Source organism: Urocampus carinirostris, chromosome 7, assembly GCF_059441175.1.
Source record: "Urocampus carinirostris isolate Australia breed hairy pipefish chromosome 7, RoL_Ucar_1.0, whole genome shotgun sequence".
Classification (NCBI taxonomy): Eukaryota; Metazoa; Chordata; class Actinopteri; order Syngnathiformes; family Syngnathidae; genus Urocampus; species Urocampus carinirostris.
This window is the reverse complement of record NC_142355.1, coordinates 13,208,660-13,233,908: the sequence shown is the minus strand read 5'-3', so window position 1 is coordinate 13,233,908 and position 25,249 is coordinate 13,208,660. Positions and strand designations below refer to the sequence as shown.

At 39.3% G+C, this 25,249-nt stretch overlaps 2 protein-coding genes across 2 annotated transcripts in view; both read left to right on the top strand.

Annotated features, from left to right (window-relative positions):
- The window catches only part of fa2h (fatty acid 2-hydroxylase), a 66,549-nt gene extending 49,621 nt beyond the window's left edge, over positions 1 to 16,928 (top strand). The window contains exons 4-7 of the mRNA XM_088339791.1: positions 697 to 797; positions 893 to 1,065; positions 10,829 to 11,081; positions 11,932 to 16,928. Coding sequence (XP_088195917.1) covers positions 697 to 797; positions 893 to 1,065; positions 10,829 to 11,081; positions 11,932 to 11,999 — 595 coding nt within the window. The 3' untranslated portion in view covers positions 12,000 to 16,928. The remainder of the gene's footprint in view (positions 1 to 696; positions 798 to 892; positions 1,066 to 10,828; positions 11,082 to 11,931) is intronic.
- A 7,425-nt stretch (positions 16,929 to 24,353) lies between these two features.
- Positions 24,354 to 25,249, top strand: part of ano10b (anoctamin 10b) — a 31,805-nt gene continuing 30,909 nt past the window's right edge. Inside the window, exons 1-2 of the mRNA XM_088339789.1 lie at positions 24,354 to 24,525; positions 24,600 to 24,662. The gene's annotated coding sequence lies outside the window, so the exon portion shown is untranslated. The remainder of the gene's footprint in view (positions 24,526 to 24,599; positions 24,663 to 25,249) is intronic.

Sequence of the window (25,249 nt, the reverse complement as noted above, 5' to 3'; positions counted from 1 at the left end):
AAGCTTATTTTAATTATTAATGTAGCTATTTTCATAAATGGTACTGTGCAGCCCTTTGAAACTCCTTGTGGTAAAGGGCTATGCAAATAAACATTACTTGACTTGACTTGAGCCATGCAACTGGTCTTAAGCTCTCCCATCCATTGCGGACAGGACAAGCAGATAGGGAGGAAACCAAATATTTCTACTATGATGTAAAAAAATCATACATGCCGACACTGGTTACAAAGACACAAAGTAAGACATTGTGCCACGCTGCCGGCCGGGGCGGGGAGTATCGCTGCGGGCCTCGGTTGGGCTCCGCAGCTGGGGAGATCTGTGGGAAGATCACGTTTGAAGTTGCCACCGACATCTTCGCGACCATCCGCATTGATTTACAAACCACACACAGACACACACAAAAGAATAAGCCGCATGGAATTGTAAGCCTGAGTGTTTGAAATGTCAAAGAAAAGTTAGCGGAATTTACGGTACATAGGATTTTGGCGGTGAAGTCAGTTTGAAAGAAATGTATCGAGGATTAAATTACTTTATTTTTGCATATGGTTTCTCATGTTCAAGCTGTCAGGCTCGCATATTGATTTACAGTTCTCTTTTTTTTGCGAGATGTAACTTGTTGTCAGCTACAACTTGGTTCCTTTTTTCTCTTTTGTTTTGTTGATGGAATTATAATACCTTCTTTGTCTTCTAAATCAGGTACTGGGTGCCTGTGGTGTGGCTCCCCATTGTATGTTACCTTAGTTTGTACTGCTTCACCACCCTGGCAAAGGGCACCACCAGAATACATATCACCTCAGGTAGCATACAATCACACAGCAGTTCTTCAACGATTTACTAGCACCTAACTGTCTCATAATGTCATTTTTGTGTCTTTTTGTCTCTGTGTGTCCAGACTTCTCCATGATAGTCCATAAGTATACATTCCCACTTTTCTTCATGATGGGCTGGTTCTTGTGGTCGTTCATCGAGTACTGCATCCATCGCTTTGTTTTTCACATGAAACCACCCGCTCACAACTACTACCTCATCACAATACACTTTCTCCTGCATGGACAGCATCACAAGGTAAAAATAAAAGATGGATTCTCTATGGAAGATTTTATTTTTTTGCACTTTTGTACTTAGTCTTTGGGCTTGTTACTAAAAAACATTAATTCATTACAGTTACTAGCTACTTTATTGAAAAAGTATTTCCGTTATCCCACAGATTACTCTGTAGGTAACCATCTAGTTCCAAATTACTGTATATACTCGCATAGATGCAGACTCCTTCAAACGGTACAACATCCACATAATAAAGAAACAGAAAAAAATCTGGACACCCACCTGTGGAAGCAGTGAGGCCTTCATATTTTTTGGCCTTGTGCAATCTTGAGAGCTTGCAAACGAACACTTCGCTGAGACTCCATATTTATTTTGTCTCTTGATTTCAAACAAACACTTCCAACTGACTCACTATGAGGCCTGTTTTTTTTCTTTAGTTCGTTCAATGCTAGACGTTTCTCTCACATGGTAAGTCAATTTTCGACATTTTGACTCAATTTTGAAGGCCTACAGAAAATTTTGTTCTGTAGTCATATAGAAATAGGACATATCAAAAGAAAGCTACATTGCTTCTATTTCTAGTTTTTACCGTTGTTAAGTAAACAACAGTTGAACATTGCTAAGTGTCTTGAAAATACTCGTTTCCAAAGAAACTTCTGGGAAAATATTTGTAATAGGGTGCATTTCCAGCTGAACTTTCACTTTGGCTCTTTTTTGTTGTTGTGTGCTTTTGTAATCCTTCCAATATCTAAGCAATGCTTTCCATTAACACAAGGACGCATTGCTTGCAAAATAACCTTTTATTGCAGGAACACTGAACTTATGCATAAATAATGTATACATTTTTCAAGAACTTTTCTGTACCTGATATTTCCAGTGACGTGATCACATGGTTTTGGTCACCACAGTGATCGCATTCTTGCTAACGTGCACAAAACGTCTTCCCTCTCTTCCCTGACGATGACAAAGTCCCTTCGTCATCCTTGTTTTTAGAAAGAAAATGGCTCTTTTGAAGTATTAACTGTCGGTACTTATTCATGTATTCGCTTCCCTCACCACACTACTTTACTACATCTATACCCGCCATATGGAGCAGCCTACAGACTTAAATTGCTGGATACAGGAAACAACACAAGAACAGGATACAGGAACAAAGATCTTATTAAAGCCACTCATGCCATCTAATGTTGATGTAACATACTTAAATAATTCCCATAGGCTTGATATAAATGTTAGGTTCATATCCCCAACATTTTTAATAAAACGCTCTGTAATAAAAGAAGACATAGAGAATCGGTTATTTAGAATTCGTTACTTTATTAATCATCATATTGAGAGCCGCCGAGATTTTGCTGTTAGACATCTTTTCGCTCGCTCTGCCCTGCTTGCTGCGCTCTGGATCGGCTCGGCTCTGGCTCTGAGGATCTCCTCGAAAAACCTCCCTTCTAATATTCAGTTTTTTCCTTTGCTACGTAGAGTTGATTAGTCTTCTTTCGAAGGTCTGCTTTCCATCCAATGATGACAGGTGACCTTGGTCCTGGGAAACTCCTTTTTCCCAGGCTCTTTGGTGAAGAACAATCTTGAGTTATGGGATGCCAGGTCAGGATGTATTTCGTTGGTATGTGAGAACAAAAACACAGTCTGTACATAAAAAAACAACTCATGGCCTTGAAGAGTATTTTACGGGCTGAGAACTCTTCAAAATGGCTGAGAACACATATAACATATTAAATGTCAACTGTAGGATAAATACAACTCCATCATTCCCTCCTCTTTATCCTACAGGTGATATAATACTTCATTCAACTGTCATTTCGCAATACGATTTTCAACAGAGAAATCATGAATACAACACAGTTGTTACACTTAGAGGTTGTCGCCATAATGACCAGGATCTGAGTAAATATAAGGAAAATGCAGAGACAGGAAATCATCATCAACATTTGTGTCATTACAATTTTCACCATCGTCATTTTTATGGTAATTGCCAGAGTCATCGTCAGCATCGATGTCCGAGGGCAACAGAGCATACAAAGGTACCATCTTTGCCTGCATTGGGGCAAGAGCTGTTGTAATTAGTCTCATTAGCAATGTTCTTATGCACGGAATACAACAACATCCACACAATGTGAGAATCGCCGCAAAAACGGCTATAGTCATCATAGCTGATATTAATATTTTTATATTTTCCAAACGTATCTCCAAAACCATCCCACATTGATGTGTCAACTCCTGAGTGGTCTTTCATCTTGTTGTTAAGTGACCTGAGGCCTTCCAGGGCCTTTGTCAGACTTCCGTCTGCTGCCGTGTTGTTCGGTATGAACGTGCAACATTGGTCACCAAAGATAGAACAGACCCCTCCCTTTTCAGCCAGTAGCATATCAACAGCAATCCGGTTCTGGAAAGCCATGAGGGAGGTAGCAGAGAGTTGCTCGTATATGGCGGAGAAACCTTGTTCTGTTTTGTTTCCTAACTTCTGCACATTGAAATGGATATAGTTTATTCTGTCAACATTTTTATTAATTGTACACCAATAACAAATCAAAGATTCAAAACCCGCTGCTACTTGATCTGCTAATTTGTATTCATCTGGTACGCCTCTTGGAACACCGATGCTGTCGATGCATGTAGGATCATTGTCACTCCAGGCATAGGTAGACCTTTACTTTTCCATGCATGTGGTAACAAGCTCTTCACAGATGTTAGCAATTCAGGGATTGTGGTGGCGGTTATAGACACAGGTAAAATAAGAGCGAAGATGCACACAATCCCGTGGTATTGTACGGTAGTCTATCATACAACTTGTCTTCTCCACACCACCACCAGATGTCACTCCGGGAGAGTGGTTTAAATGTTATATTGACTGTCAACATTTGGTGACATTGTATATCATTCAGACTACACACAACACAATCAGTCATGACAGCATGTGCCGCCTGCTCAGCCATTAGCAACCAGTTGTTATCTATCCTTGAAATTCCTGTGGTAACTTTGAACCACCCATCAATGTCTTCGACTGACATGCTTACTGATGTGATATTTGTCGTTACAGAGTAGTTACTTAATTTTGGCTTATCAGTCGGTTTCATACTGTCATTTACACACACTACGACCGGGAAAAAGGGGTCCATGCCCGAGGACCAGGCCCATAACGTGAAACCCCAGCACGTGCTGTTAAAAAAAATCTGATCCCGGAGGTCGAATTGTCTGGTTTGTAACGGTTATAGTCAGTTGTAAATTGCTTCCTTGATGCTGCAATTTAACCCGATTTTTTGAAATACTGGGCCTCAGAGCTGTCCCCTGGGGTCCAGTACTCCCCTGCTTCCGTTATAACCAAATACTCCCACCCTTGGAACGCTCCGTGTCCAAACACGTACCACCAGTACTCCTCCCACCCTTGCCCAGTAATATGTGTTGGCTGTCTCCCTAGACTGCCTCACTGGAACCCTTTTAAAGAGGTTATCGGTATGGACATCACAATGGTGGCATTTGGTGGCACAGTCACTGTCACAGAGTTGTTATAGGTCCACGATATTAACCAAGAGTGCATGTTGTGGCGTGTTTACTGGGGAGTCGGCACATTCCACTAACACCCCTGCTTTTATTAAATTTTCAATCACTGGTTGTATCCCAGCCATAGCATCTGGCTTGAGTGGATATTGTTTTATTCTAGGGCGATGCTCTGTTTTTGGTCTGACTACTACAGGGGATGCCCCTTTTACAAGGCCCACGTCAGTAGGCCCCTGAGACCATAATTTCTCGGGAATCTGGTCAACAATTCCTCGTCCTCTCCGGTTAAAAAGATTTGTCATTCTTGTTCTTCTATTAAGTGTACTTCTGACTGCACTGTCACCGACCAGAAAAGAGCCTTTCTCCTTTGTACACTAATTTTTCCAAGTCTTGCCATTTGATGCTCTTCTTTTTGCACAACGAGATATGCGGTACGCATCTATCCATAAGCCAGTTATGCTGTTTAAACAGTGACTTGAGTGGGTCAGGTAAGAATACTGCTGCTATGGCATACATTATTTTGTACACACAGTTACCATAAACACAAATCATTATTCAAGTAAGCACAATCAGTTTCATACTTATGAACAATTATTTTCCAAAGCAAAAACGCAACAGGATTTGCAATGAGCGTTCAAAAATTGGCATCTGAGCGTCCATTGAAGTTCCATGATTTTCATTTGTTTCCAAGAGGGCACTCGAAAACCACTCTATATTTTGCTCGATAAAAGAACTGCTACCATATGCAATAATATTTTGTTTGTTTGTTTGTACATGATTCAAATTGAATCGTTTCTTCCGGCGCCGTCACGAATGGCAGCCACTCCAGCAGCTCCCGTGTTATTTTCGATTGTTCTCGATTGTTTGTTCTCAGCTCAGGGATGCTGCTGGAAATGTGAATTTCCCTTCGGGGATGAACAAAGTATCTATCTATCTATCTATCTATCTATCTATTTGACTTTATGTCTGAATACTATCTTGGCCTAGTCACGCTGTTTGGTGTTGCTCAGCAGAGCTTTCTTCTTCACATTCAAAGGACATGTGACCTTTCGACCGCAGGCCCAACACTTTACGTCTCGCCGTGTGTGTTACCCCCACACTCCCGTGAGCTCGTTGTTTATGAGCGTAGCTGGGATGTGCTCCATATCACTCCCTTGGCCTCGCTGTTGATAAGCGGCGCAGACAATGGATGACTGATGTCTTTGGCTCTTTCAGCAAATTAGTCCATGGCCTCCTTTTGACAGATTTATATGTCCTTTGGAGACTTAGAAAGAGTCTTTTTGTGGAATTCACTGGCATTTGAGAGTCTCGTTAATTCCATTGTGCTTACGTAGTGGGATCTTTTTTTTTTAGTAAATTGGCCGGATTACTCTATGTCTTAAATTTTTCTCTAAATTTAAGTACTAGTAGACATTATCTTAGTTTAATCAATTTCTACCCATTTATTTCCCATGCAATTATTCTTAAATTAGCCCGATATGTCTCGAAATCAACTAATCCGTTACTTTTATTTCCTATGACTCTTCAAGATTGATCAGTTTCTTATTGTCTTCTACTGTAAAAATGCTCTTCCGTAGAAACCGTTCCCTTTTTAACTTAACCAAACCATAAGTCAGTATTTGTTACACATTTGTTTATCACTTGTCAATCGTAACACTCATTCTAAAAAAAATTCAGTGTGTAATCAATTGTCCTCCCAATTGTCCTTTGGGCTAAATTTGTCAAAATTCCAAACCCACACACTATCTAAACATCAAAAATCTCAAAAGATCTAAAAAAATCTCTAAAAATGCCAAATCGAACTTAATGTCATAACTTTTCTAATTGTATTTTCTTCTCTCTGTAATCATAATCAATCTTTTGTTATTGATTCAATATACAGCAATACATACCCGTCACTCATGAACCATCTTGTTGAGTGTATTTATTTTGTTTATTCATTATCTTTTATTCTGCGCAACAATCTTTGCTTCTACGCATTAGTCTATGTTCTATGCAGCCCTTCGAGATCCCTTGTGATCAAGGCTATACAGATCAACATGATCTAGTCCGACTATTAATACTTTTCTTTTTTTCCTTTGTTTAAAAGAATCATTTCATTCATTGACTGAAATAGCTTCAGCTACGTTATTAATTATTTCTAGTCTCGAATTTTCTTTTCTGTAATACGAGAACAACTAAGGAAATAATCTTTTTACGTCTTACGCCTCTTTTGAATTTGTCCATTTACGAACAAGAAGATTGACACTAAAATTATGGACCATTTTTAGTCAGCTTCATTGCTTTAATCGTCCTTTCTTTATTAAGAGCAAAACTACACGTCTTAAAGTTATTACCCTTTGCTATTCGCATTTTCAACGAAAAATGATTAGTTGTTCACTCAAATATTCTTTCTTTTTATACTATTCTGTATAATTATCTTGTATTATACACTCAGTGTTTTCATTTTCCCGCTTACCTGTCCAAGACGCATCATTTATGCTGGGTACGCAACCTTTTTTTTCCTTTAAATTTTCATTATCATTTAGTTTACTCTTTAACAAAGATTTAACGCATTACAAGCTTTGTCGTTATTTTGAATTTGCTGTACGAGTTTTTTTATTTTATTTTCCTGCACGCCGATCTTCACTAATGAGATCTCGTCGCTTCGAGATTACGTCATTGTTGTTGGTAATTCTTGTCGAGCGAAGGTCAGTCTTTTTATTAGACAAACGGCTTTTTTCCTTGTTCAATTCATCAAAGAGAGCTTGCTTTCAAACGGCTCATTTGCTTTGATGATTGATATCACGAATTATGTTGTACTAAGATGTTAAAGAAAAGTACAGTAAGTAGAAAAATGGAAAAAGACAAGCCTGTTATTCGCAATTACCATCAACACATGCAGAACATAAATTAATAATTCGATGATCAAAACTGAATGAATACGCAGATATCTACTATATTTGTCACCGATTTATAAGTTCGATCTTTGTATCACTAAATTTCAGGGGTTCTGCCAAGATCTATAAATCTTTTAGCAAGCTAGTACACGGAATTCAAAATTCCTATCATATTATCATTATTGATAGTTCAGTTTAAAAAAAATCATATATACCAGGGTGTCCCCTGCCCACTGCCTGATGATTGCTGGGATGGGCTCCAGCACCCCCGCGACCCTACTGAGGATAAGCGGTGCAGCTGCTGAGATGAGATATATATTATATATGTGTGTGCAGCACGGTGGCGCAGTGGCCAGCACGTGTGCGGCATTACTAAGGACCTGGGAACAGGTGTGTGTGTTCCAAGCCAGCCTGCATGCTCTCATTGTTACGGTTTACTTACCTCTTTCCAAAAAAAAAAACCATGCATTTCAAGTGGACTGACTGGTCCAAATTGTCCCTATGTGTGAATGAGCTAGTGAATTGTCTATCTTTGTGTGCCCTGCAATTGGCTTGCAACCAGTTCAGGGTGTCCTCCAATCGCTGCTCGATGATCGCTGTGATGGATTCCAACAAGATGAGATCTACTTATCATAGTTATGGTTCATACCGGCCGAATATGAACACAAAACTTTTCTGGTTCTCACCTGTAACGCCTTTATTGTTGACATATTCCTTTAATATCATAAAAATTGGTTTTTCACTTACCATCGTTCATCCCATTCAAATATCTTCATCATCGTTAGTAATGCTACTTTTTTTCCTCACCGTTCCTCCATTTTCTCCTCAGCGGATTGTTGAGTCCAAATGAGACAAGAACCAAAATTCTGAAACTCAAAAACATCGTTAGAGCAACACTTTTGCTGTAAAATCAAACGTTTCCTTCCTTTGCAGTGTTTTCACGATAGTTCACTAATATATATATATATATATATATATATATATATATTTTTTTTTTTTTAGTCTATAATATTTCTCATTATGGCAACAAAATAGTGTAGTTTTTGTATCACTACAGTATTTTTGTAGTCGAATTTATTATTGTAATACTTGGCAATTCTCTCATTTCTTGTTCTAAAGCAAAACAATATGTTATGTCTATGTTCATTTGCCTTCAAATAGATTTTCATCCTTTATATAATTTTCTTTTATTTTTATAGCTTATCTATAAAATTACTGTCACATGTTTTGACTATTTTTCACCAAATGCATATTACACAAATCTCAACTGTATGTAACATCTTACATGCAAATATTTCTGTGTAAATATTGTTTCACTATATGGCCCTGTATATTCGTTATCCTCCTTTTTAGGATACATTACGGTATTTCCACAAAGGTAATGCCATAAATCGCAAATGGTTTGCATCTAAACAACGCATTTCAAGTCAATGAAGATCTTCAAAAGCACTCTATAATGTGCTCCACTCTACCCATTTACTTACACTAGTTTTAAAACAGTTCAATGTTGAAAAAGTAAGGGTTTTTTTCCAATCTATTGTATTAAGGTTAGTCTCACTTAATTTTCACCAAATTATCTCTCTTAATATTTAATTAACTTTCCCCTTTATGTTTCTCTCTCTTTTTTTTTTATTTTCTTTAAACCAATTAAATCTACTATTTTAGCTTCACCTATTTAATGTGAAAATGGCATCTATTTATTTATGAGTTATCTTACTCATTTGAATTTCACTCAATCCATTTTTTCCATTTTAATTGAAAGAGAAAAAAGTATTTATAAACAATTTTTTCAATATTTTTTGGTATAAAAATGCCCTTATCTCAAATTAGTGTATTTCAATTCACTCAATTAGATTTTTCCTATTCTTCCCAGTCCTTTTTTACCAATTTTTTGAACTGAAAACAGGAATATTTTATCTTTTTCGGTATTATTCTGGCATTATTTTGATTTAACGCATCTAAATAGCTCATTTATATTTTTCCCAAATTTCTCACTTTTATCCAGTAACACAGAGGCTCGATTGCGGTCGGGTCTTCCCTATAAATGACTCTTCACCTATGGGTTCATCGAGTATTTATTATTATTATTATTATTATTATTTTATAAAATACAATTGCCCAGGGGCAACTTTATATTTCATTCGCTCTTTCTCAATCACACAGACGTCTTGTTTTTTATCGTGATCACGCTCTTACATCGCTTGTTCTTTTTTTTTTTTTTTTTTTTTCCCACTTATTTTCAGTTGACAGAGGACTCCGCACATCCTTGTGAAATTTAACTAACTTTAAAGCGCTGGGTTAGGGGAGTCCACGCCTCCCGCGGAATTTTAACTGTCTGAAAACTATTTACCTGATAGAGTCTAGAATTGTCAGGGTTTTTCTGTTAAGAATCTGCCCCCCGTAATTTCCTTTTCAACGGAGGATTCTTAAACTTTGTCTCTGTTAAGATTTTCCTTTTCTACAGAGAATTCTTAATCTTTTCGACGGAGGATTCTTAAACCTTAAGAATCTACCCCCCGCGCTCTCGCGAGTCAATTTCTTTTACCGGTTATCTACACAATGTTATGAATAAAAGTCCTTGGCTTTCCGTCAACCGTCAGATCCCAGCCCGCGAGGGAAGGTCCAGTCCCGGAAAAAGGGTCTTTATGCTGTGGCCACAGTCTTTGCTGGATTTTCCTCTCGCGTCCTGGAATCGTCTGGTATCTTGGAATCCGGTTTCGAAGGACCAATTAAATGTTAGGTTCATATCCCCAACATTTTTAATAAAACGCTCTGTAATAAAAGAAGACATAGAGAATCGGTTATTTAGAATTCGTTACTTTATTAATCATCATATTGAGAGCCGCCGAGATTTTGCTGTTAGACATCTTTTCGCTCGCTCTGCCCTGCTTGCTGCGCTCTGGATCGGCTCGGCTCTGGCTCTGAGGATCTCCTCGAAAAACCTCCCTTCTAATATTCAGTTTTTTCCTTTGCTACGTAGAGTTGATTAGTCTTCTTTCGAAGGTCTGCTTTCCATCCAATGATGACAGGTGACCTTGGTCCTGGGAAACTCCTTTTTCCCAGGCTCTTTGGTGAAGAACAATCTTGAGTTATGGGATGCCAGGTCAGGATGTATTTCGTTGGTATGTGAGAACAAAAACACAGTCTGTACATAAAAAAACAACTCATGGCCTTGAAGAGTATTTTACGGGCTGAGAACTCTTCAAAATGGCTGAGAACACATATAACATATTAAATGTCAACTGTAGGATAAATACAACTCCATCAATAAACTTTACTAAAGTTTTTGAAAATAAAACAAAAACAACATATTGCCACTCGGAACAATGCTTCAAAAAAAGTATTTATACCTCATTGCATTGAATGAGTTAGTAAGCAATGACTTGCCTCCCCAGTCTCCATTTGACGGAGCTCGGCTGGTCTTCCCGCCCGGGCTGGCCTCCTTTGTGGTTGGAACTTTCTACACCGTCCTCCATTACCTGATGCCGGAAGTCGTGGGCCTGGCCATGTTTGTTGGTGGACTTTGCGGCTACGTGGTATACGATATGATCCACTACTACCTTCACTACGGTTCGCCGAAGAAAGGCTCGTACATGTACAGCTTGAAGGCCTACCACGTCAAACATCACTTTGAGCACCAGAGAGCAGGTGGGCCCCAAACATCATAACTTCTGTCTTCATTCTGTCTTCTTCTTGCAGCTCTCAAGTGTGGCATCGCGTTATTTGCATTAGACAATACACTGCCCTCTAGTGGTCAACTATTTTGAACTTGGACTTTAAAAAAAATGAGCAAGGAGAAGTAATGCAGTGCAAAACAAATACACAATGATATCTGGTGTATAATACAATAATGAATCGAGATTTTCTGAGGGGTCAAAGAAAACCTTCTTGGGGGCCAGATGTAGTCTTCAAGCCTTCACTTTTACATATGCAATCTAAAGGGTGGCTACACACACAATTTAACCGTGTCTTCTTGGTACTGTTTCACACACACACACTCAAATATTTAAAGGAATTTGTTTCCTACAAATCTACAGAAGAAAATGGAATAAAACGCTACATTCAGGACTAAAGAATAATGGAAGACAGAAAGAGGGAACGCTATTCTGAGATTTGTCACTGTGAAGAGGTATATACAACACCGTGGGCTTGAACCTTGGTGAAGAAAATTTTTTTGGGGGTATTGTTAGGCAATTAAGCATTACTCTAATATGATCAATATTATTTACTATCAAAATTCATCTCTAGTCGTCTTTTGGTTGGATGGTGTAGCGGGTCCCGGATGAGGTGGGTCAGGGAAAATTATTGCTAGGCCAAAAAAAAACAGAATAGCCAGTCTCAAGAAAAGAAAAGTATAATCACATTTGTTGGGTGGAAGTTTGCTTGCAAAAAAATACAGGTCAATGATTTGGTTGGCACAGATTATCAGTGCGGCGAGTTGCTCTTTCCCTTTGACTTTGAGCTACTTATTTATCGGGTCAAATGTTTATCTTTGCAGGTTTTGGAATCACCACTGCATTCTGGGATCACCCCTTCAGCACGGTCATACCTGATGAGAAATTCTAACAGTGAAAGTCGCCTCTTCAGAGTACGGCTCTTCAGTCTTAAACGCCCATTTCGGCCCAAAACGGAGAATCCTGCTTTGCCTACGCACGCCAAGCAATGCACACTCTCAATATTTGACCTTTCGATTGACGCTTTTATCTGCAGGACATTCCCACTTTTCTGTTCGAGCTTTTCCACGCCGTTGCAAACCAAATCTCCTGCCTTGCTGCTCCATCGACCTTACCAACCTCTCTTGCACAATATTCTTCTAGTTAAACGGCAATCTTGGGAGGACTTAAATGTTTTGTTTTGTTGGGACTATGTTGACACTTTTACAATCAGAGGATGCCACAGCGCCATGTTGATTTGAGTTACCAGGAATCTCCTCCTTTTTACCCTATTTTTCAAATGATGCAGCAAAGTATGTCCAACCTGGGATGTTGTCCCAAACTTAGTCGAGGGTCAAAGATTGGGCTCGGTTTGAAATGAACGTATTTATTCGTCTATAACTTGCACTCGTGGATAACATACACCCCTAATAAAAAATTGGTATCAAATGATGTATCACTTTTTCTCAGGTCAAACTTTGTGATTGGATACAACGGGAATCCAACCCGGTCGCAGTGGTGAGAGCACTGAATTCTAACCACTGTGGTAATAGACACCCGTGGTAGAGGTGACATACGAATAGGCAGTCGATTTTACCCTCACCATCACACAATTTTTGTTCATGGAACCAGAGACTATTTTTTTTTTGTGTGCCTCTAAGAATAGAATACAAGAAAAAAATATATATATTATAAAAACAATTTTATATATAGGTATAATCTATATACATATATATATATATATATATATATATATATATATATATAAAATTATATATGCCTTTTCATATGTCCTTAACATCACTGGTGGTCTTGTGGTTAGAGTTCAGTCCCCTTACAAAAGCGACTTGGTTAGATTCTAGTTGCATCCAACCAGAAAGTTTGAACAGATACCGATTTCTGATCAAAAATTAGGGGGGCGCTTTACCAGGTACCATGACTAAAGATAATGAGATAAAACTCTCTACGCAACGCCTTTTCAGGTGGCATCTACATCACTGGTGGTCCAGTGGTTGAAGTTCTGTGCCCTCTCTACAGTGACCCGGGTTTGAATGCCATTACAACCAATATTTGTACACGGTAAAACTTCATGTGTAATATTTAACAGCGATATATACGGTAAAACCCTAGCCATGATAATATTGTTTTGAATACAGTTATTTTTATGGATAATATCCACCAAAAATGTTGGAATCTGCAACGGTGTTGCACTTTATTTTTCACACTTTCTTAATTATCTTTTTTCACTTAGCAAGGTTTACATGGAGATATGCAATCTCTTGAAGTGAATCAAAACGGCCAAATGGAAATGAAGGGCTCCGAAATTCTACGGCTCAATCACTTATGTATGTAGATCCAAATGGGCGAGCTCTTTTCTGGCATAAAAGTGTTGAAACATCCGTCCCTCCCTCCATTCATTATCCTCAGTAGGGTTGTGGTGATGCTGGAGCCCATCCCCAGCTATCTTCGGGCATTGGGCAGGGGACACCCTGAACTGGTTGCCAGCCAGTTGCAGGGCACACAGGGACAGACAGGTCACTCGCTCATTCACACCTAGGGACAATTTGGACCGGCAAATTGACCTAACGTGCATGTTTTTGGAATATGGGAGGAAACCGGAGTCCCTGGAGGAAACCCACGCAAGCACGGGGAGAACATGCAAACTCCACACAGGAGGTTTGATCTCATGACCTCAGAACTGTGCTGCTCAGCGTTGAAACATTGTTTTCAAAATAGTAGAGATCATCTTAACTGATTTATAGAACTTAAAATTTGCTTTCAATCAAACATTCCCTTCAATAAAAAGCATTATTGCTATCATAACTACTTTATTACATGATGCAGAAGCTTCAACTTGATAGGTTACATGACCGCGTGGGGTGACTGATCAGATGAGAAAGAGAAAAGTGCCCTTTGTGGGGGGAAACTTGTTTAAAAAGTGCTTGGTACTTTTTATTATCTCTGCTGATGCTTTTTTAAATATTAAACTATCAAAAATGGTGTACTATCTTGGTCAAATCATGTGATCCCTATCACGTCTCATGTAAACAGGTTAGCACTTACACTACCATTCAAAAGTTTGGGGTCGCTTGGAAATGTCCTTATTTTGGAGGGAAAACATGTTTTGTTCAATAAGAATGTCATTAAACTAATAAGAAATGCACCCCATACAGGCTCATTTGCAGCAACCAACACATCAGTGTTGTAATAATAAATTGTGTTTGCTAATTGAGTCAGAAGGCTAATAGATGATTAGAATCACTGCATAAAAGTGTGTAGCTGGTTATAGAAGCTATAAAACTGACCTTCCTTTGAGCTGGTCAAGTATCTGGAGCATCACATTTGAGTGTGTGGTAAAACTTTCAGAACGGTCAGAAAAAGAGAACTTTCATGTGTAACTTGACGGTTTATTCCTCTTCTAAGAAATTAAGGCTATTCTGTGCGAGAAATTGCCAAGAAACTGAAGATTTCCTAAAATGGTGTGTTCTGCTGTCTTAGAGAACAGCACAAATGGGTTCTAAGCAAAGTAGAAAAATAGTGAGAGGCACAACCAAGCAAGAGGACGAGTGTCTAGTTTATAAAATAGATGCCTTACAGGTCATCAACTAGAACTTTGGTTAAAAAGTACCCAACTCACCAGTGTCAACACCTACATTGAAAAGGTGACTCCGAGATGCTGGTCTTCAAGGCAGTGTGGCAAAGAAAAAGCCATATCTGATCAGAACTGGCCAATGAAAGGGAGAGTCACATGTGGGCTGATAAACACAGAAAGAGGACAACTCATGTTATAAATAAAAGTGTGAAAACAGAAAATTGTCTGGGTGACCCCAAACATTTGAACAGTTGTGTATCTTCATGCGGGCGGCAGTAGCTCAGGAGGTAGAGCGCTCGTCTTGGGATCAAGGGATCCCAGTTTGAATCCCGGCTTGTCTGTGTTACATGTCAAAGTGTCCTTGGGTAAGACACTGAACCCCTAATACCCCCAATAAGCAGGTTAGTGTCTTACATGGCTGCAATACAAGGCCGCTATTGGGAAATGTGAAGCACACTGTAAAGCGCTTTGGGAAGTCATTGACTTGAAAAGCGCTATATAAATGCAGATCATTTCATTTCATTCATTAGAATTATTTTGATTGGAAGAAAAATGTCTCCATGTAAACCTGGCTATTAATGTTATAAGAAAATGAAAAAACATATTTTTTGTAAGATGCTTTGTACGCTATATTGTAAGTTAGCTGCTTACTGCAAATTTTACGAAGGATGACATCAACGTAACGTGCCGGAGCGATGTGACGGAATGAGGTCAGCTTGTTGCTCTTCCTGCTGCAGGGACTTTGGGGTCAAAAGCTGTCTGCTTATCTCTTCTTTTCTTTTTCTTTTTTCTAAACTTGGTGAATTTGGTAATTTGACATCAAACTGTGCATTGAGCGACCCTTCGCAACGACTCCACAGCTCTCAGGAAAGGAAGGATGAAGGAGGATGGGCAGCAGTAAGATTTAATAGCTGGCGGAGCCTCAAACATCCATCTGGGCACCGATGATTGCATATCAGAACAAATTGTCATGTTATTAATAAGGACAAAATATACCAACAAGGAAATCCACTTGTTTGCAGAAGTGACTCACCTTTTATGTAAAGTGTGTATGAAATGAAAAATAACAATGTTTTTTCTTTTTCTTCAAAACTCAAAACATCAAGGGCTAACAAATCTTGTAACTGTCCTGTGAAACAATAACTTTCAAGTGTAAGAGGGTAGCTGCACAATCAGAGGTAAGATCAAGCCTAAAAAAAATCCAGCCCGACCAATTAATTTGATTTGCAAGACCGAGCCTGGAGCAAAGCACAATTTTATATTTTATTTTTGAAGACTCGGAAGGAGGAGAGGTGATTTACAATAATGAATTAAAACATGTCTTTTGTAATGAAATCTAAGTTAAACAAGACTGTATAAGCATTCAAGTTTATATTTCTGTGTCTGCAGAGGTTACGATAATCGACAATTTTCCATCATTGGCCCCTTAACCACAGCAGCATCAGTTTTTAAAAATCTAGTGCTGCACTTTAAGACATAGAGAGGCAAACAAGAATAATGATGGGTGGATAACAAAAAAAATGCAGCGAGAGAGAAGCCCTGCCAGACCCAGGCCTGCAGGTATTAAAGTCGGACCCAGCCCAAGCCTGACCAATTAACATTTACAACTTTTATATTTACATTAACCGAAACATTGACGCGAAAATTTTAACGGCACTTTGACGGGAAAATTTTAAGCCCATCCCTCATTTTGCCATCTTAACAATTGGGCCATAATTCACAACAGCAGTACGTCCTTAAGAATCTAGTGCGGCACTTTAAGAAGGAAAGAAGAAGAGAGACAAAGGAACAATGGTGTCAATTGTTCTGGAATTTAAAAAAAAGGCAGCAAGAGAGAAGCCTGGCCAGATACCTTCATAATATTGACATTTTAGTCTTGACCCAGCCCAAAATCCGTCTGTCCTGGGCTTAAGATCTTACCTCCCTGCACAATCCATCCCTCATGTGATACTCATTATCGGTACTGTATGATATACAAGCCTTGATATGACTATTTTCACAAATGTCATTTATTTTCAAAAATACAGCAGTGGAAGTTGAGATCTTGTCTGTCTTAATAAAATATACACACATTTATATATTTATTTGATAAACATGAAAATAACAGCTGGTCACTTGAAGTCTGGCAACAGATACTGTGCTAAATAACATCATGCATAATATTTACTAAATTAGTCTAACATCATGTTGTATGGTTCTATTCTAACCTACTTTGCAAATGCATTTGTAAATAAATGTAAACGTTTCTGACCTTTTTTTTCCTATGTATACATCTATCTCTATACATCTATGATATCAGGAGAAGAGGTAGCAGGAGAAGTCTCTTGATCTGACTTTGATACAGCACCTTCACCATCTGTTCATTTATATATATATATATATATATATATATATATATATATATATATAAAGATAATCATTGTTTTATTTGTACTTGTTCTATACGTGAACTATTCTTTCTTTGTTGTTTGGCACCATGGTTCTTGAATGAGAGGTACATTGGGGGTACTTAGGTTTTCAAAAAGTATTATCAATTCAAAATCAAAGTACATGGTTCTCTTTAACCTACAGCACACATACAAGTGCCTCAATCGGATAGTCTTGCTAAGTTTATCTCATCTCATTAGCTGCACCGCTTATCATCAGTAGGGTCGCGGGGGTGCTGGAGCCCATCCCAGCAATCATCGGGCAGTGGGCAGGGGACACCCTGAACTGGTTGCCAGCCAATCGCAGGGCACCCAGGGACAGACAACTCGCTCGCTCATTCACACCTAGGGACAATTTGGAGCGGCCAATTCACCTGAAATGCATGTCTTTGGAATGTGGGAGGAAACCGGAGTGCCCGGAGGAAACCCATGCAAGCACGGGAGAACATACAAACTCCGCACAGGAAGTCCGTAGCTGGATTTGAACCCACACAGGAGGTTCCCAAGACCTTAGAACTGTGCCGCACACGCGCTAACCACTACGCCGCCGTGCTGCCCCGCTAAGTTTATATTAAATCCAAACTCCTTATTTTTAAATACTTTTAAGCTTTTCAAGAATAGTAAGAAGGGTCATTTTTAAGATGAGAATCGATAAATATTGATCTGTATTTTTCTTAGTCTTATCTTTTCTAATTTTACCAGAAAAGAAATGTAAAAATGTGATAAATACTATTTTTTTAACCAGAATTTTTTTTATAAATGTGATGAATATTACATATAATATAACAAAATTCACAACATTAGTTGTAAGTATTCTTAATTTACACAAAATTGTCAAATCATTTGCAATGTTAAATGCCTTTTTTTATTTACTAGAAAAGCAAGGGTCCAGAATATATTATTTTTGTTATTAAACGAGAAAAACAGGTTTAAAAATATCGTAAAATAAGATCAATAGTACCCAAAATGTGAACAATTATTTCTCAATGGGAAAATACTTTTCTTTAGTATCTTGAAAAATTAAAATTAAACAACAAATTACTCAAGTTGTTACCATCTGTTCCGGTAAGACTCCTCTAACTTTCACACTTCAATCCTGCGATGAAATGCTTTATGGATTTTCCCCCGTATTTTGTTTTTTAATGTGGTATTATAGGGAGGAATGGGCGCCACCAGGTTGTACTTGCCCAAGACACATCACAGGAAATGGTGCCACTAAAACCCGAGTGGTTAATCGATCTACCCACCCACCACATTAAAGGGATAGTGTGTATTATTTGATCACGAGAAATCACTGAATGGTGTAATGCACAGGTTTCAAACAGGCGGCCCGCCGGCCAGATAAGGCCCCCTAAGGGATTGAATCTGGCCTGCGAGACAACACTCAGAGAAGCGCAAGAGAAAAACAAGCTGCAGGTTGAAATATGTCCACTTGATGTTGCCAAAGCCAGGTGCCTCTCACAAATACACTGTACTTATATTTATTTCTCTCTCCCTCTCTCTCTCTTTCTTTTCCACCCCTTTTCCCCCACTCCTTCTCTTTCACTTTCTGTGTCTCTTTTTTTCTCTTCCTTAGTTGCTCTTTGTCTCTTTCTCTCTCTGTGTCTTTTAACCTCTTTTGCTCTAACTTCCTTTTCTCCCTTTTCTCGTTCTCTCTTCATACCCTTCCGCTTTCTTTTCTCTTTTCTCTCCTTCTGTCTTTCTATTTCTCTTTGGATTTCTTTCTTCCTCTCCCTTTCTTTTACCCCTCTCTCACGACTTTTTATCTTTTGTTTCTCACGCTCTCTCCCTCTCTCGCTCTCTCTTTTTCTTTCTTTGTCCCGCCCTCTCTCCTTTTCCCTTCCTCTTTCTCTTATTTCTTTATCTCTTTTTCTTTCTCATTAATCTACTAGTCCGGCCCCCGACAGAATGTTTGTTCTATCGTGTGGCCCCGAGGTAAAATGAGTTTGACACCCCTAATATAATGCAACCAAAAACGGGTGCTAAAAGGCACAAGTAAGCAAATTACGGAGAGTCAGAGTGACCGAAACACACCGTTATACTTCTGACTTTTTGAGGTTTTTGGGTGCCTGAAGCGGCAAGATTTCGGACAAATACGTCAGGTCCCTTAGGTGATACTCGTATTATATAAAATAAATGCAAATTCCTCAGAATTAGACTATTTTTAGAATAAATGCAAGTTTACTCACTCGGGATGCTAAATACACACTGACCTGTTAATATGTCATTTTAACATGTACAGGACTGTCTTGAATGAGAAGGGACAACATTGGACAGTGGCTGCCCTCTGCTGGGGGCTTATCGTAACTGCACTCTCCACATTTCGGTGTGTAGGAAAGGCAGGTTTGTGCATAAGGGGTTGTTACGGTAAAGCCATTCGGTACATAAAAGTACAACTTACGTGACTTTGTATATATATTGAAAAACAGTATCTATATAAAAAAAGGCTTTCAAGTTAAAGTACTGTATATGAATATTGTAATCAGGATTACAGCGTTCCATTGGGACAACCGTTGATGCGACACACATTGACACACGCATTTGGACTAATACACAGGTGAGTCGGGTAAACGATAAACTCCTTTCCGTGTTTATAAACAAGTGTAAGTTTGCCAAACTGTGCTCATTGTTGAAGCAGAACGGCAAAATAATGTTATTTTATTCCAGCCCTTTGACTGGAGAAATAATGTGAATTGTCGATAGTAACATGATCACAAAGGTGGACTATGTGTAAGCAGCAAGATGGTGACTTCATTTTAGTTCTCAAATTTGTCGTCAACAACTACTCAAAAACGTTCTTTTTATATGTACCACAAATACACTGTGCGAGTCACTTTGTGGAGCTTTTGTGTGTGACTCTCGCACAAACGTTAATAAAACAACTTCGTATCTCATATTTTGGGTAATGTATTAAACAGTAAAGAACGGATATATTGCACCTTGTATATAAATCATTTTGGTGAAAAAAATGACCTTGACGAAATGACACCTTAAATTGTGAACGTTTCTCACCCGTTTTATACATTGATAATTTGACGGTTCATTTCACCGTAATACACTTCATGCTACAGGATATAACAGTTTTCAATACATGTGATATTTGGAAAAATACTTTTTTGGAGTCCCAGTGTGTAAAAGAAATGCATATACTTCTATCCTTCTCCTGTCCTTTATCTGCACCGTTTATCCTCAGTAGGGTCGTGGGGGTGCTGGCCCATCCCAGCTATCTTTGGGCAGTGGGCAGGGGACACCCTGAACTGGTTGCCAGCCAGTCGCAGGGCACACAGAGACAGACAACTCACTCGCCCATTCACACCTAGGAACAATTTGGACCGGCCAATCAACCTAACATGCATGTTTTTGGAATGTGGGAGGAAACTAGAGTGCCCGGAGGAAACCCACGCAAGCACGGGGATAACATGCAAACTCCACACAGGAGGTTCGATCTCATGACCTCAGAACTGTGCCGCACACGCGCTAACCACTGCGCCGCCGTGCTGCCCGAAATGCAAATATATTTTTTCAAATTAACATTGGTATGATAGTTTATGTGCGGCACGGCGGGTAAGTGTCGAGCGCGTTCGCGACACAGTACCATGACACGGGATCGAATCCAGCTACCAGTCTTCATGTGTTCAGTTTGCATGTGCTCCCAATGCTTGCGTGGGTTTCCTCCGGGCCCTCCGGTTCCCCCCCCCCACATTGCAAAAACATGCATGTCAGGTTCATTGGCCGGTCCAAATTGTCCCCAAGTGTGAATGAGTGAGTGAGTCTTGTCTTTGTGTGCCCTGCGACTGAATGGCAAGTAGTTCAGGATGTTCCCTGCCTACTGCCTAAAGATAGCTGGGATTGGCTCCAGCACCCCCCGCGACCAATGTTTCCTCTAATTTTCCACGGGTCTGAGCGTTCACACAAAGTCAGTGAGCAACGCTTGAAACAACAGCAACCATAATCCCAACTGATGCAAGATAATGAATTATCAAACATGTCCAAAACTTGACATCAAGTTACATTTTGCTGAGTTTCCGGCAATGCAAAATTACTTTTCACTTTTGAATGAATTGACTCATGTACTATTGCAAAGGTTGTACGGCCTACAAACGTCGTATGTTCTTACAATTCGTTCACAAGATATCCATTTCTTTTTATTTCCTGATGTATTTTGTCGCATAATATTAACATTTTGGGGGGTTATTTAGTCTGTTGTAAGATACAGAGCTGTACTTAATCACATTTTTAGTGGAAGTACAATGTTGGCAACAAGATTCACTTGATATAAATGCAAATCATTTGAATGCAACACAAACTTTTTCCTCTTTTTTCCGTGTTTTTTTCTACTTTTTTTATAAATTCCACAAAAAAAAAATCTCATTGTATTTATTTTTTCCGAGCTGTTACTTTTTCCTTTTTGTTCTCTATTTACTTTTTTCCTACATTTCTTTCTTTTCTTTTTTTCTGTCTCTTTTCTAAAATTTTCCTTCTTTTTTTCTCTTCCTTTTGATTCTTTTTTTTCAGCTTTTCACTACTTTTTCATTTTGGTATTATTTTCTTTTTTGTTTTATTCCCCCCTTCCTTTAAGTCATTTTGTGCATAATATTACATAATATTTGGTCATGTCGGGATTAAAGAAGCAAAAACAACCCGAAGAGCCGCTTAGGACCCTCCTTTTAGTGAGCCGAGCCGAAGAAGCCGGTTCTCGACAAACTCTACTAACTTTACTAAACTTCGTTCTAATTAGACTCGACTTCAAAATACCACATTTAGGACACAACGTCAGGGGAACCCGTGTATTTTTACCTACATGCACTGTAACTTTGATTTAGGTCGCTTCTTAATTAGTAATTTTGAGCCCTCATTTTTGTGCGCCGACTAGATTTTCTTGTGCGCTGAGAATGTGCGAGCAGTGCGCAATTGCGCACGCGCGCAGCTTAGACGGAACACTGCCCGCGACCCTACTGAGGATAAGCGGTGCAGATAATGGATGGATGGTTAATTGCAATAATATTAGCTTGTTAAAGTGGGCATCATTTAGTAAGAGAAGAAAGGCAAGTAGGGGGTCATTTTGCCAAAGTCAATATTTTCAACTTGTTCAAAAGTGATTTCTACTAGGTATGCAAGCTGCAAGTGTTCTGTGCTTCACTGTTCCATTCCCCCCAAACTAGATTTAGATTCGTTTTAGTGACGTTTGCGCTAGGGGGAACATTTCATGCCAGGGGACAATATTTGTCTCAACACCGGTTCGTAACATGTAAGTAATTAATGCTTTGGCCATCCTAACACCTTTATATTGTAATTTTGAAAAGATTCCAGTATATATTTTGCTTTATGTTTTGGGTCGTTGTTCTTTTGGAAGGTGAACTTGCGCCCCATTTCTGCAAGGTCTCTTGCAGAATCCAACAGATTTTCTGCCAGAATCTCTCTGCATAAGGCTTCATTCGTTTTTCCATCATTTCTCCCCAGTCAATGCTGAAGAAAAGCCAGCCAGGATCATGATGCTGCCACCCCACAATTAATAGATCGGACAGAGACCGCTAAACCACGCCCACCACAGTTACGGTATCCATGTATCACACACTGAGCAAATACAGTTCAAAACCACAGTTAGTGACTCTTTAGTTGATATTCCTATTACCATAGCATTATCATAACTTCTTCATTATGCAAACTTAGCTCGAATGTCAGTAAAAAAGGGTCTAAATTATTGTATGCAGAATAATATTCATGGCATCAAGGTGGCCAAATACGCTAAGCTTATATGGGTGGATGCAAAATGATGGCAATCTATGAGCAATTCAGAAGCCCTGTACTACCTACTCATAGAAATAGTTTCAGATTTGTGAGGGATAGTGGTATATAGAGGATGTACAATCCCATCCGTTCTGAGTTTCCGGCGAGGAATATATGGAAATTACGTTATGAGCCTCACAAACCCAAACGCCAGATCACAAATTGCTGTGTATCCCATAATTAGGAAGTTTTACTTTAATTATGATACTCAACCTTGGTGTTTATTTTTGTCCTATGCTGACGAGATATGCTAACGACAACGAACTGTCCCAACAGCAGCGTAGTAAAGATAAAACATTTACTGTAGAACAAATAACTTGGGTTTAGTTCCTATAGATCCTATGTATGTTGAGATGGTAAAGCCACTAGTATGCAATGCATTGTGTGTGATACAAGAAAAGGCATGGCTGTTGTCTGCCTCGCGTTCTGATTGGCTGAAAAAAGCCTCGCTCTATTTATTGACAGTGGATATGGTGTTTTCGGTGTGATGTTAAATGTTACTCTTACGCCAAACGTAACGCTTTGATTTCAGTCCAAGAAGATTAATTTCAGTTTCATCTGAACAGATCACCTGGTCTGCCTTGTGGCTTCTTGCAAACTCAATACAGGCATTTTATGGTATTCTTTATAAAAATGGTTTTCTTTTCGCCTCTTATCCGTAGAGGGTAGATTTATGCAGATTGTGACTAAGTGGTCTCATGCACAGAATGTCCCACATTAGCTATGTATGCCTGCAGGTCATCCAATGTGATCACGGGCCTCTTGTTTGCTTCTCTGATTAGTTTTCTCCTTGTTTAGGCTGACATTTTAGAGGAACGGTAAGGTCTTGGTAGGTTTACTGTGGCTTTATGCTCTCTCCATTTTGATATTATTGCTCACACAGTGTTCTGGGTGATGCATAAATAATGTGAAATCTTGTGTATTCTTTGGTCTTCATAATGCTGCCTGTTCTACAGTCTCTCCTTTCAAAGACCTCTGAGCCCATCACAGAGCAGGTGCATTTAAACTGAGACAAAGCCACTTCGTTGTTGTTAGTCATTTAGGTCGACATTGGATCCCTCATAATTCATTAGGGAACTCCTGGAGTCAGTTGGCTGAGCTTAGGGTGTTGGGGCAGGGCAAATATTTTTGCAACACTTTTCTGTTAATTAATAATAATAATAATTTGGTTCCATATCACGCTTGTGTCTCACATGTTGTTGATTCTTAGAACACGTTTTTAGTTTTTTTAGCTCTAAGTTTGAAGCCTGAAACGTGGCCAGAAGTTGACTATCTACAAAAGCCATACACAGCTGTGCTAAGGGGAGTTTGTTGATCGAATGGACAATATTATATAGCATCAAGGTCTTTGCTAGGAACTGTATTGTGTCGCAAGGATGCTAAATAGGTGTGTTCATCCATGAATGCGTGTGTGAGTCCGACTATCACAAAGCGAGAGAATGACGGGGCAGTAGGACCCAGGGTTGCATCGACAGCAGCAGTAAGGCATCCAGTGGGCCCGAGGGAGGAGCCAGAATAAGAACCAAACAAGCGTCCACACCCTGCAGTGTAGGGAAGTTCCTCTGCATTCTTGCCATACAAGCACACACACGTACACTCACACAGAAGAAAACTGTGAGGACTCCACAGGCTGAGTAAGTGCACGTAGAGCCACGCCATGTTATTGCCGTGTTGTCAACAAAAGTGTAAAGAAAGCTTTCTTCTACAGGAGGGGGTGTGGTGCTAGTGGCCTGCTGGAAGACTGGAGACTATACGCTTGCCCATCTTCCAGGTCCTGCCAAGTCTTTTATTTCTAAATTCATCCACTCTGTTATTTTACGTCACTTTCCCTTCCTTCTGCCTGTGCATATGACAACCACAGGTCTCGCGATCTGCCCCCATGGCCTTACAGTTGGAGAGGTCTTCCAAAACAACTTTCTCTCTGTGAATGTATTGTGAGACTCCTCCAGACTCGCAATAAAATCCCTAAAATGTGTTATCATCATGTAATACACTCACAGGAACGTCATTTGGTGCACTGGTATAAACAAATGAGCTTCAGTATAACATAATATGAGGGTTTTTACTGGTGCTTGAAATCCTTGAAAATATTTAGATTTAAATATTGAGTTTCAAGGATTGAAAAGTGCTTGAACTTTGGGTGACGTGCTTGTAAATTCTCTAAATTGCTGCCATTTTTTCAACAAGTCTGCTTCAAAAGGACGCCGACACTGCTCTTAGGCTTAGCCATTTCATTTCTTCTACCCTCATGATTAACGGCAGCAGGCATTAGTTTGTATGGCATAGTCCTAATAAGCGTCATCACTCCCTACGGGTCGCCGCCGAGAGGATAGGTAGATGCTACACATAAGCATGACA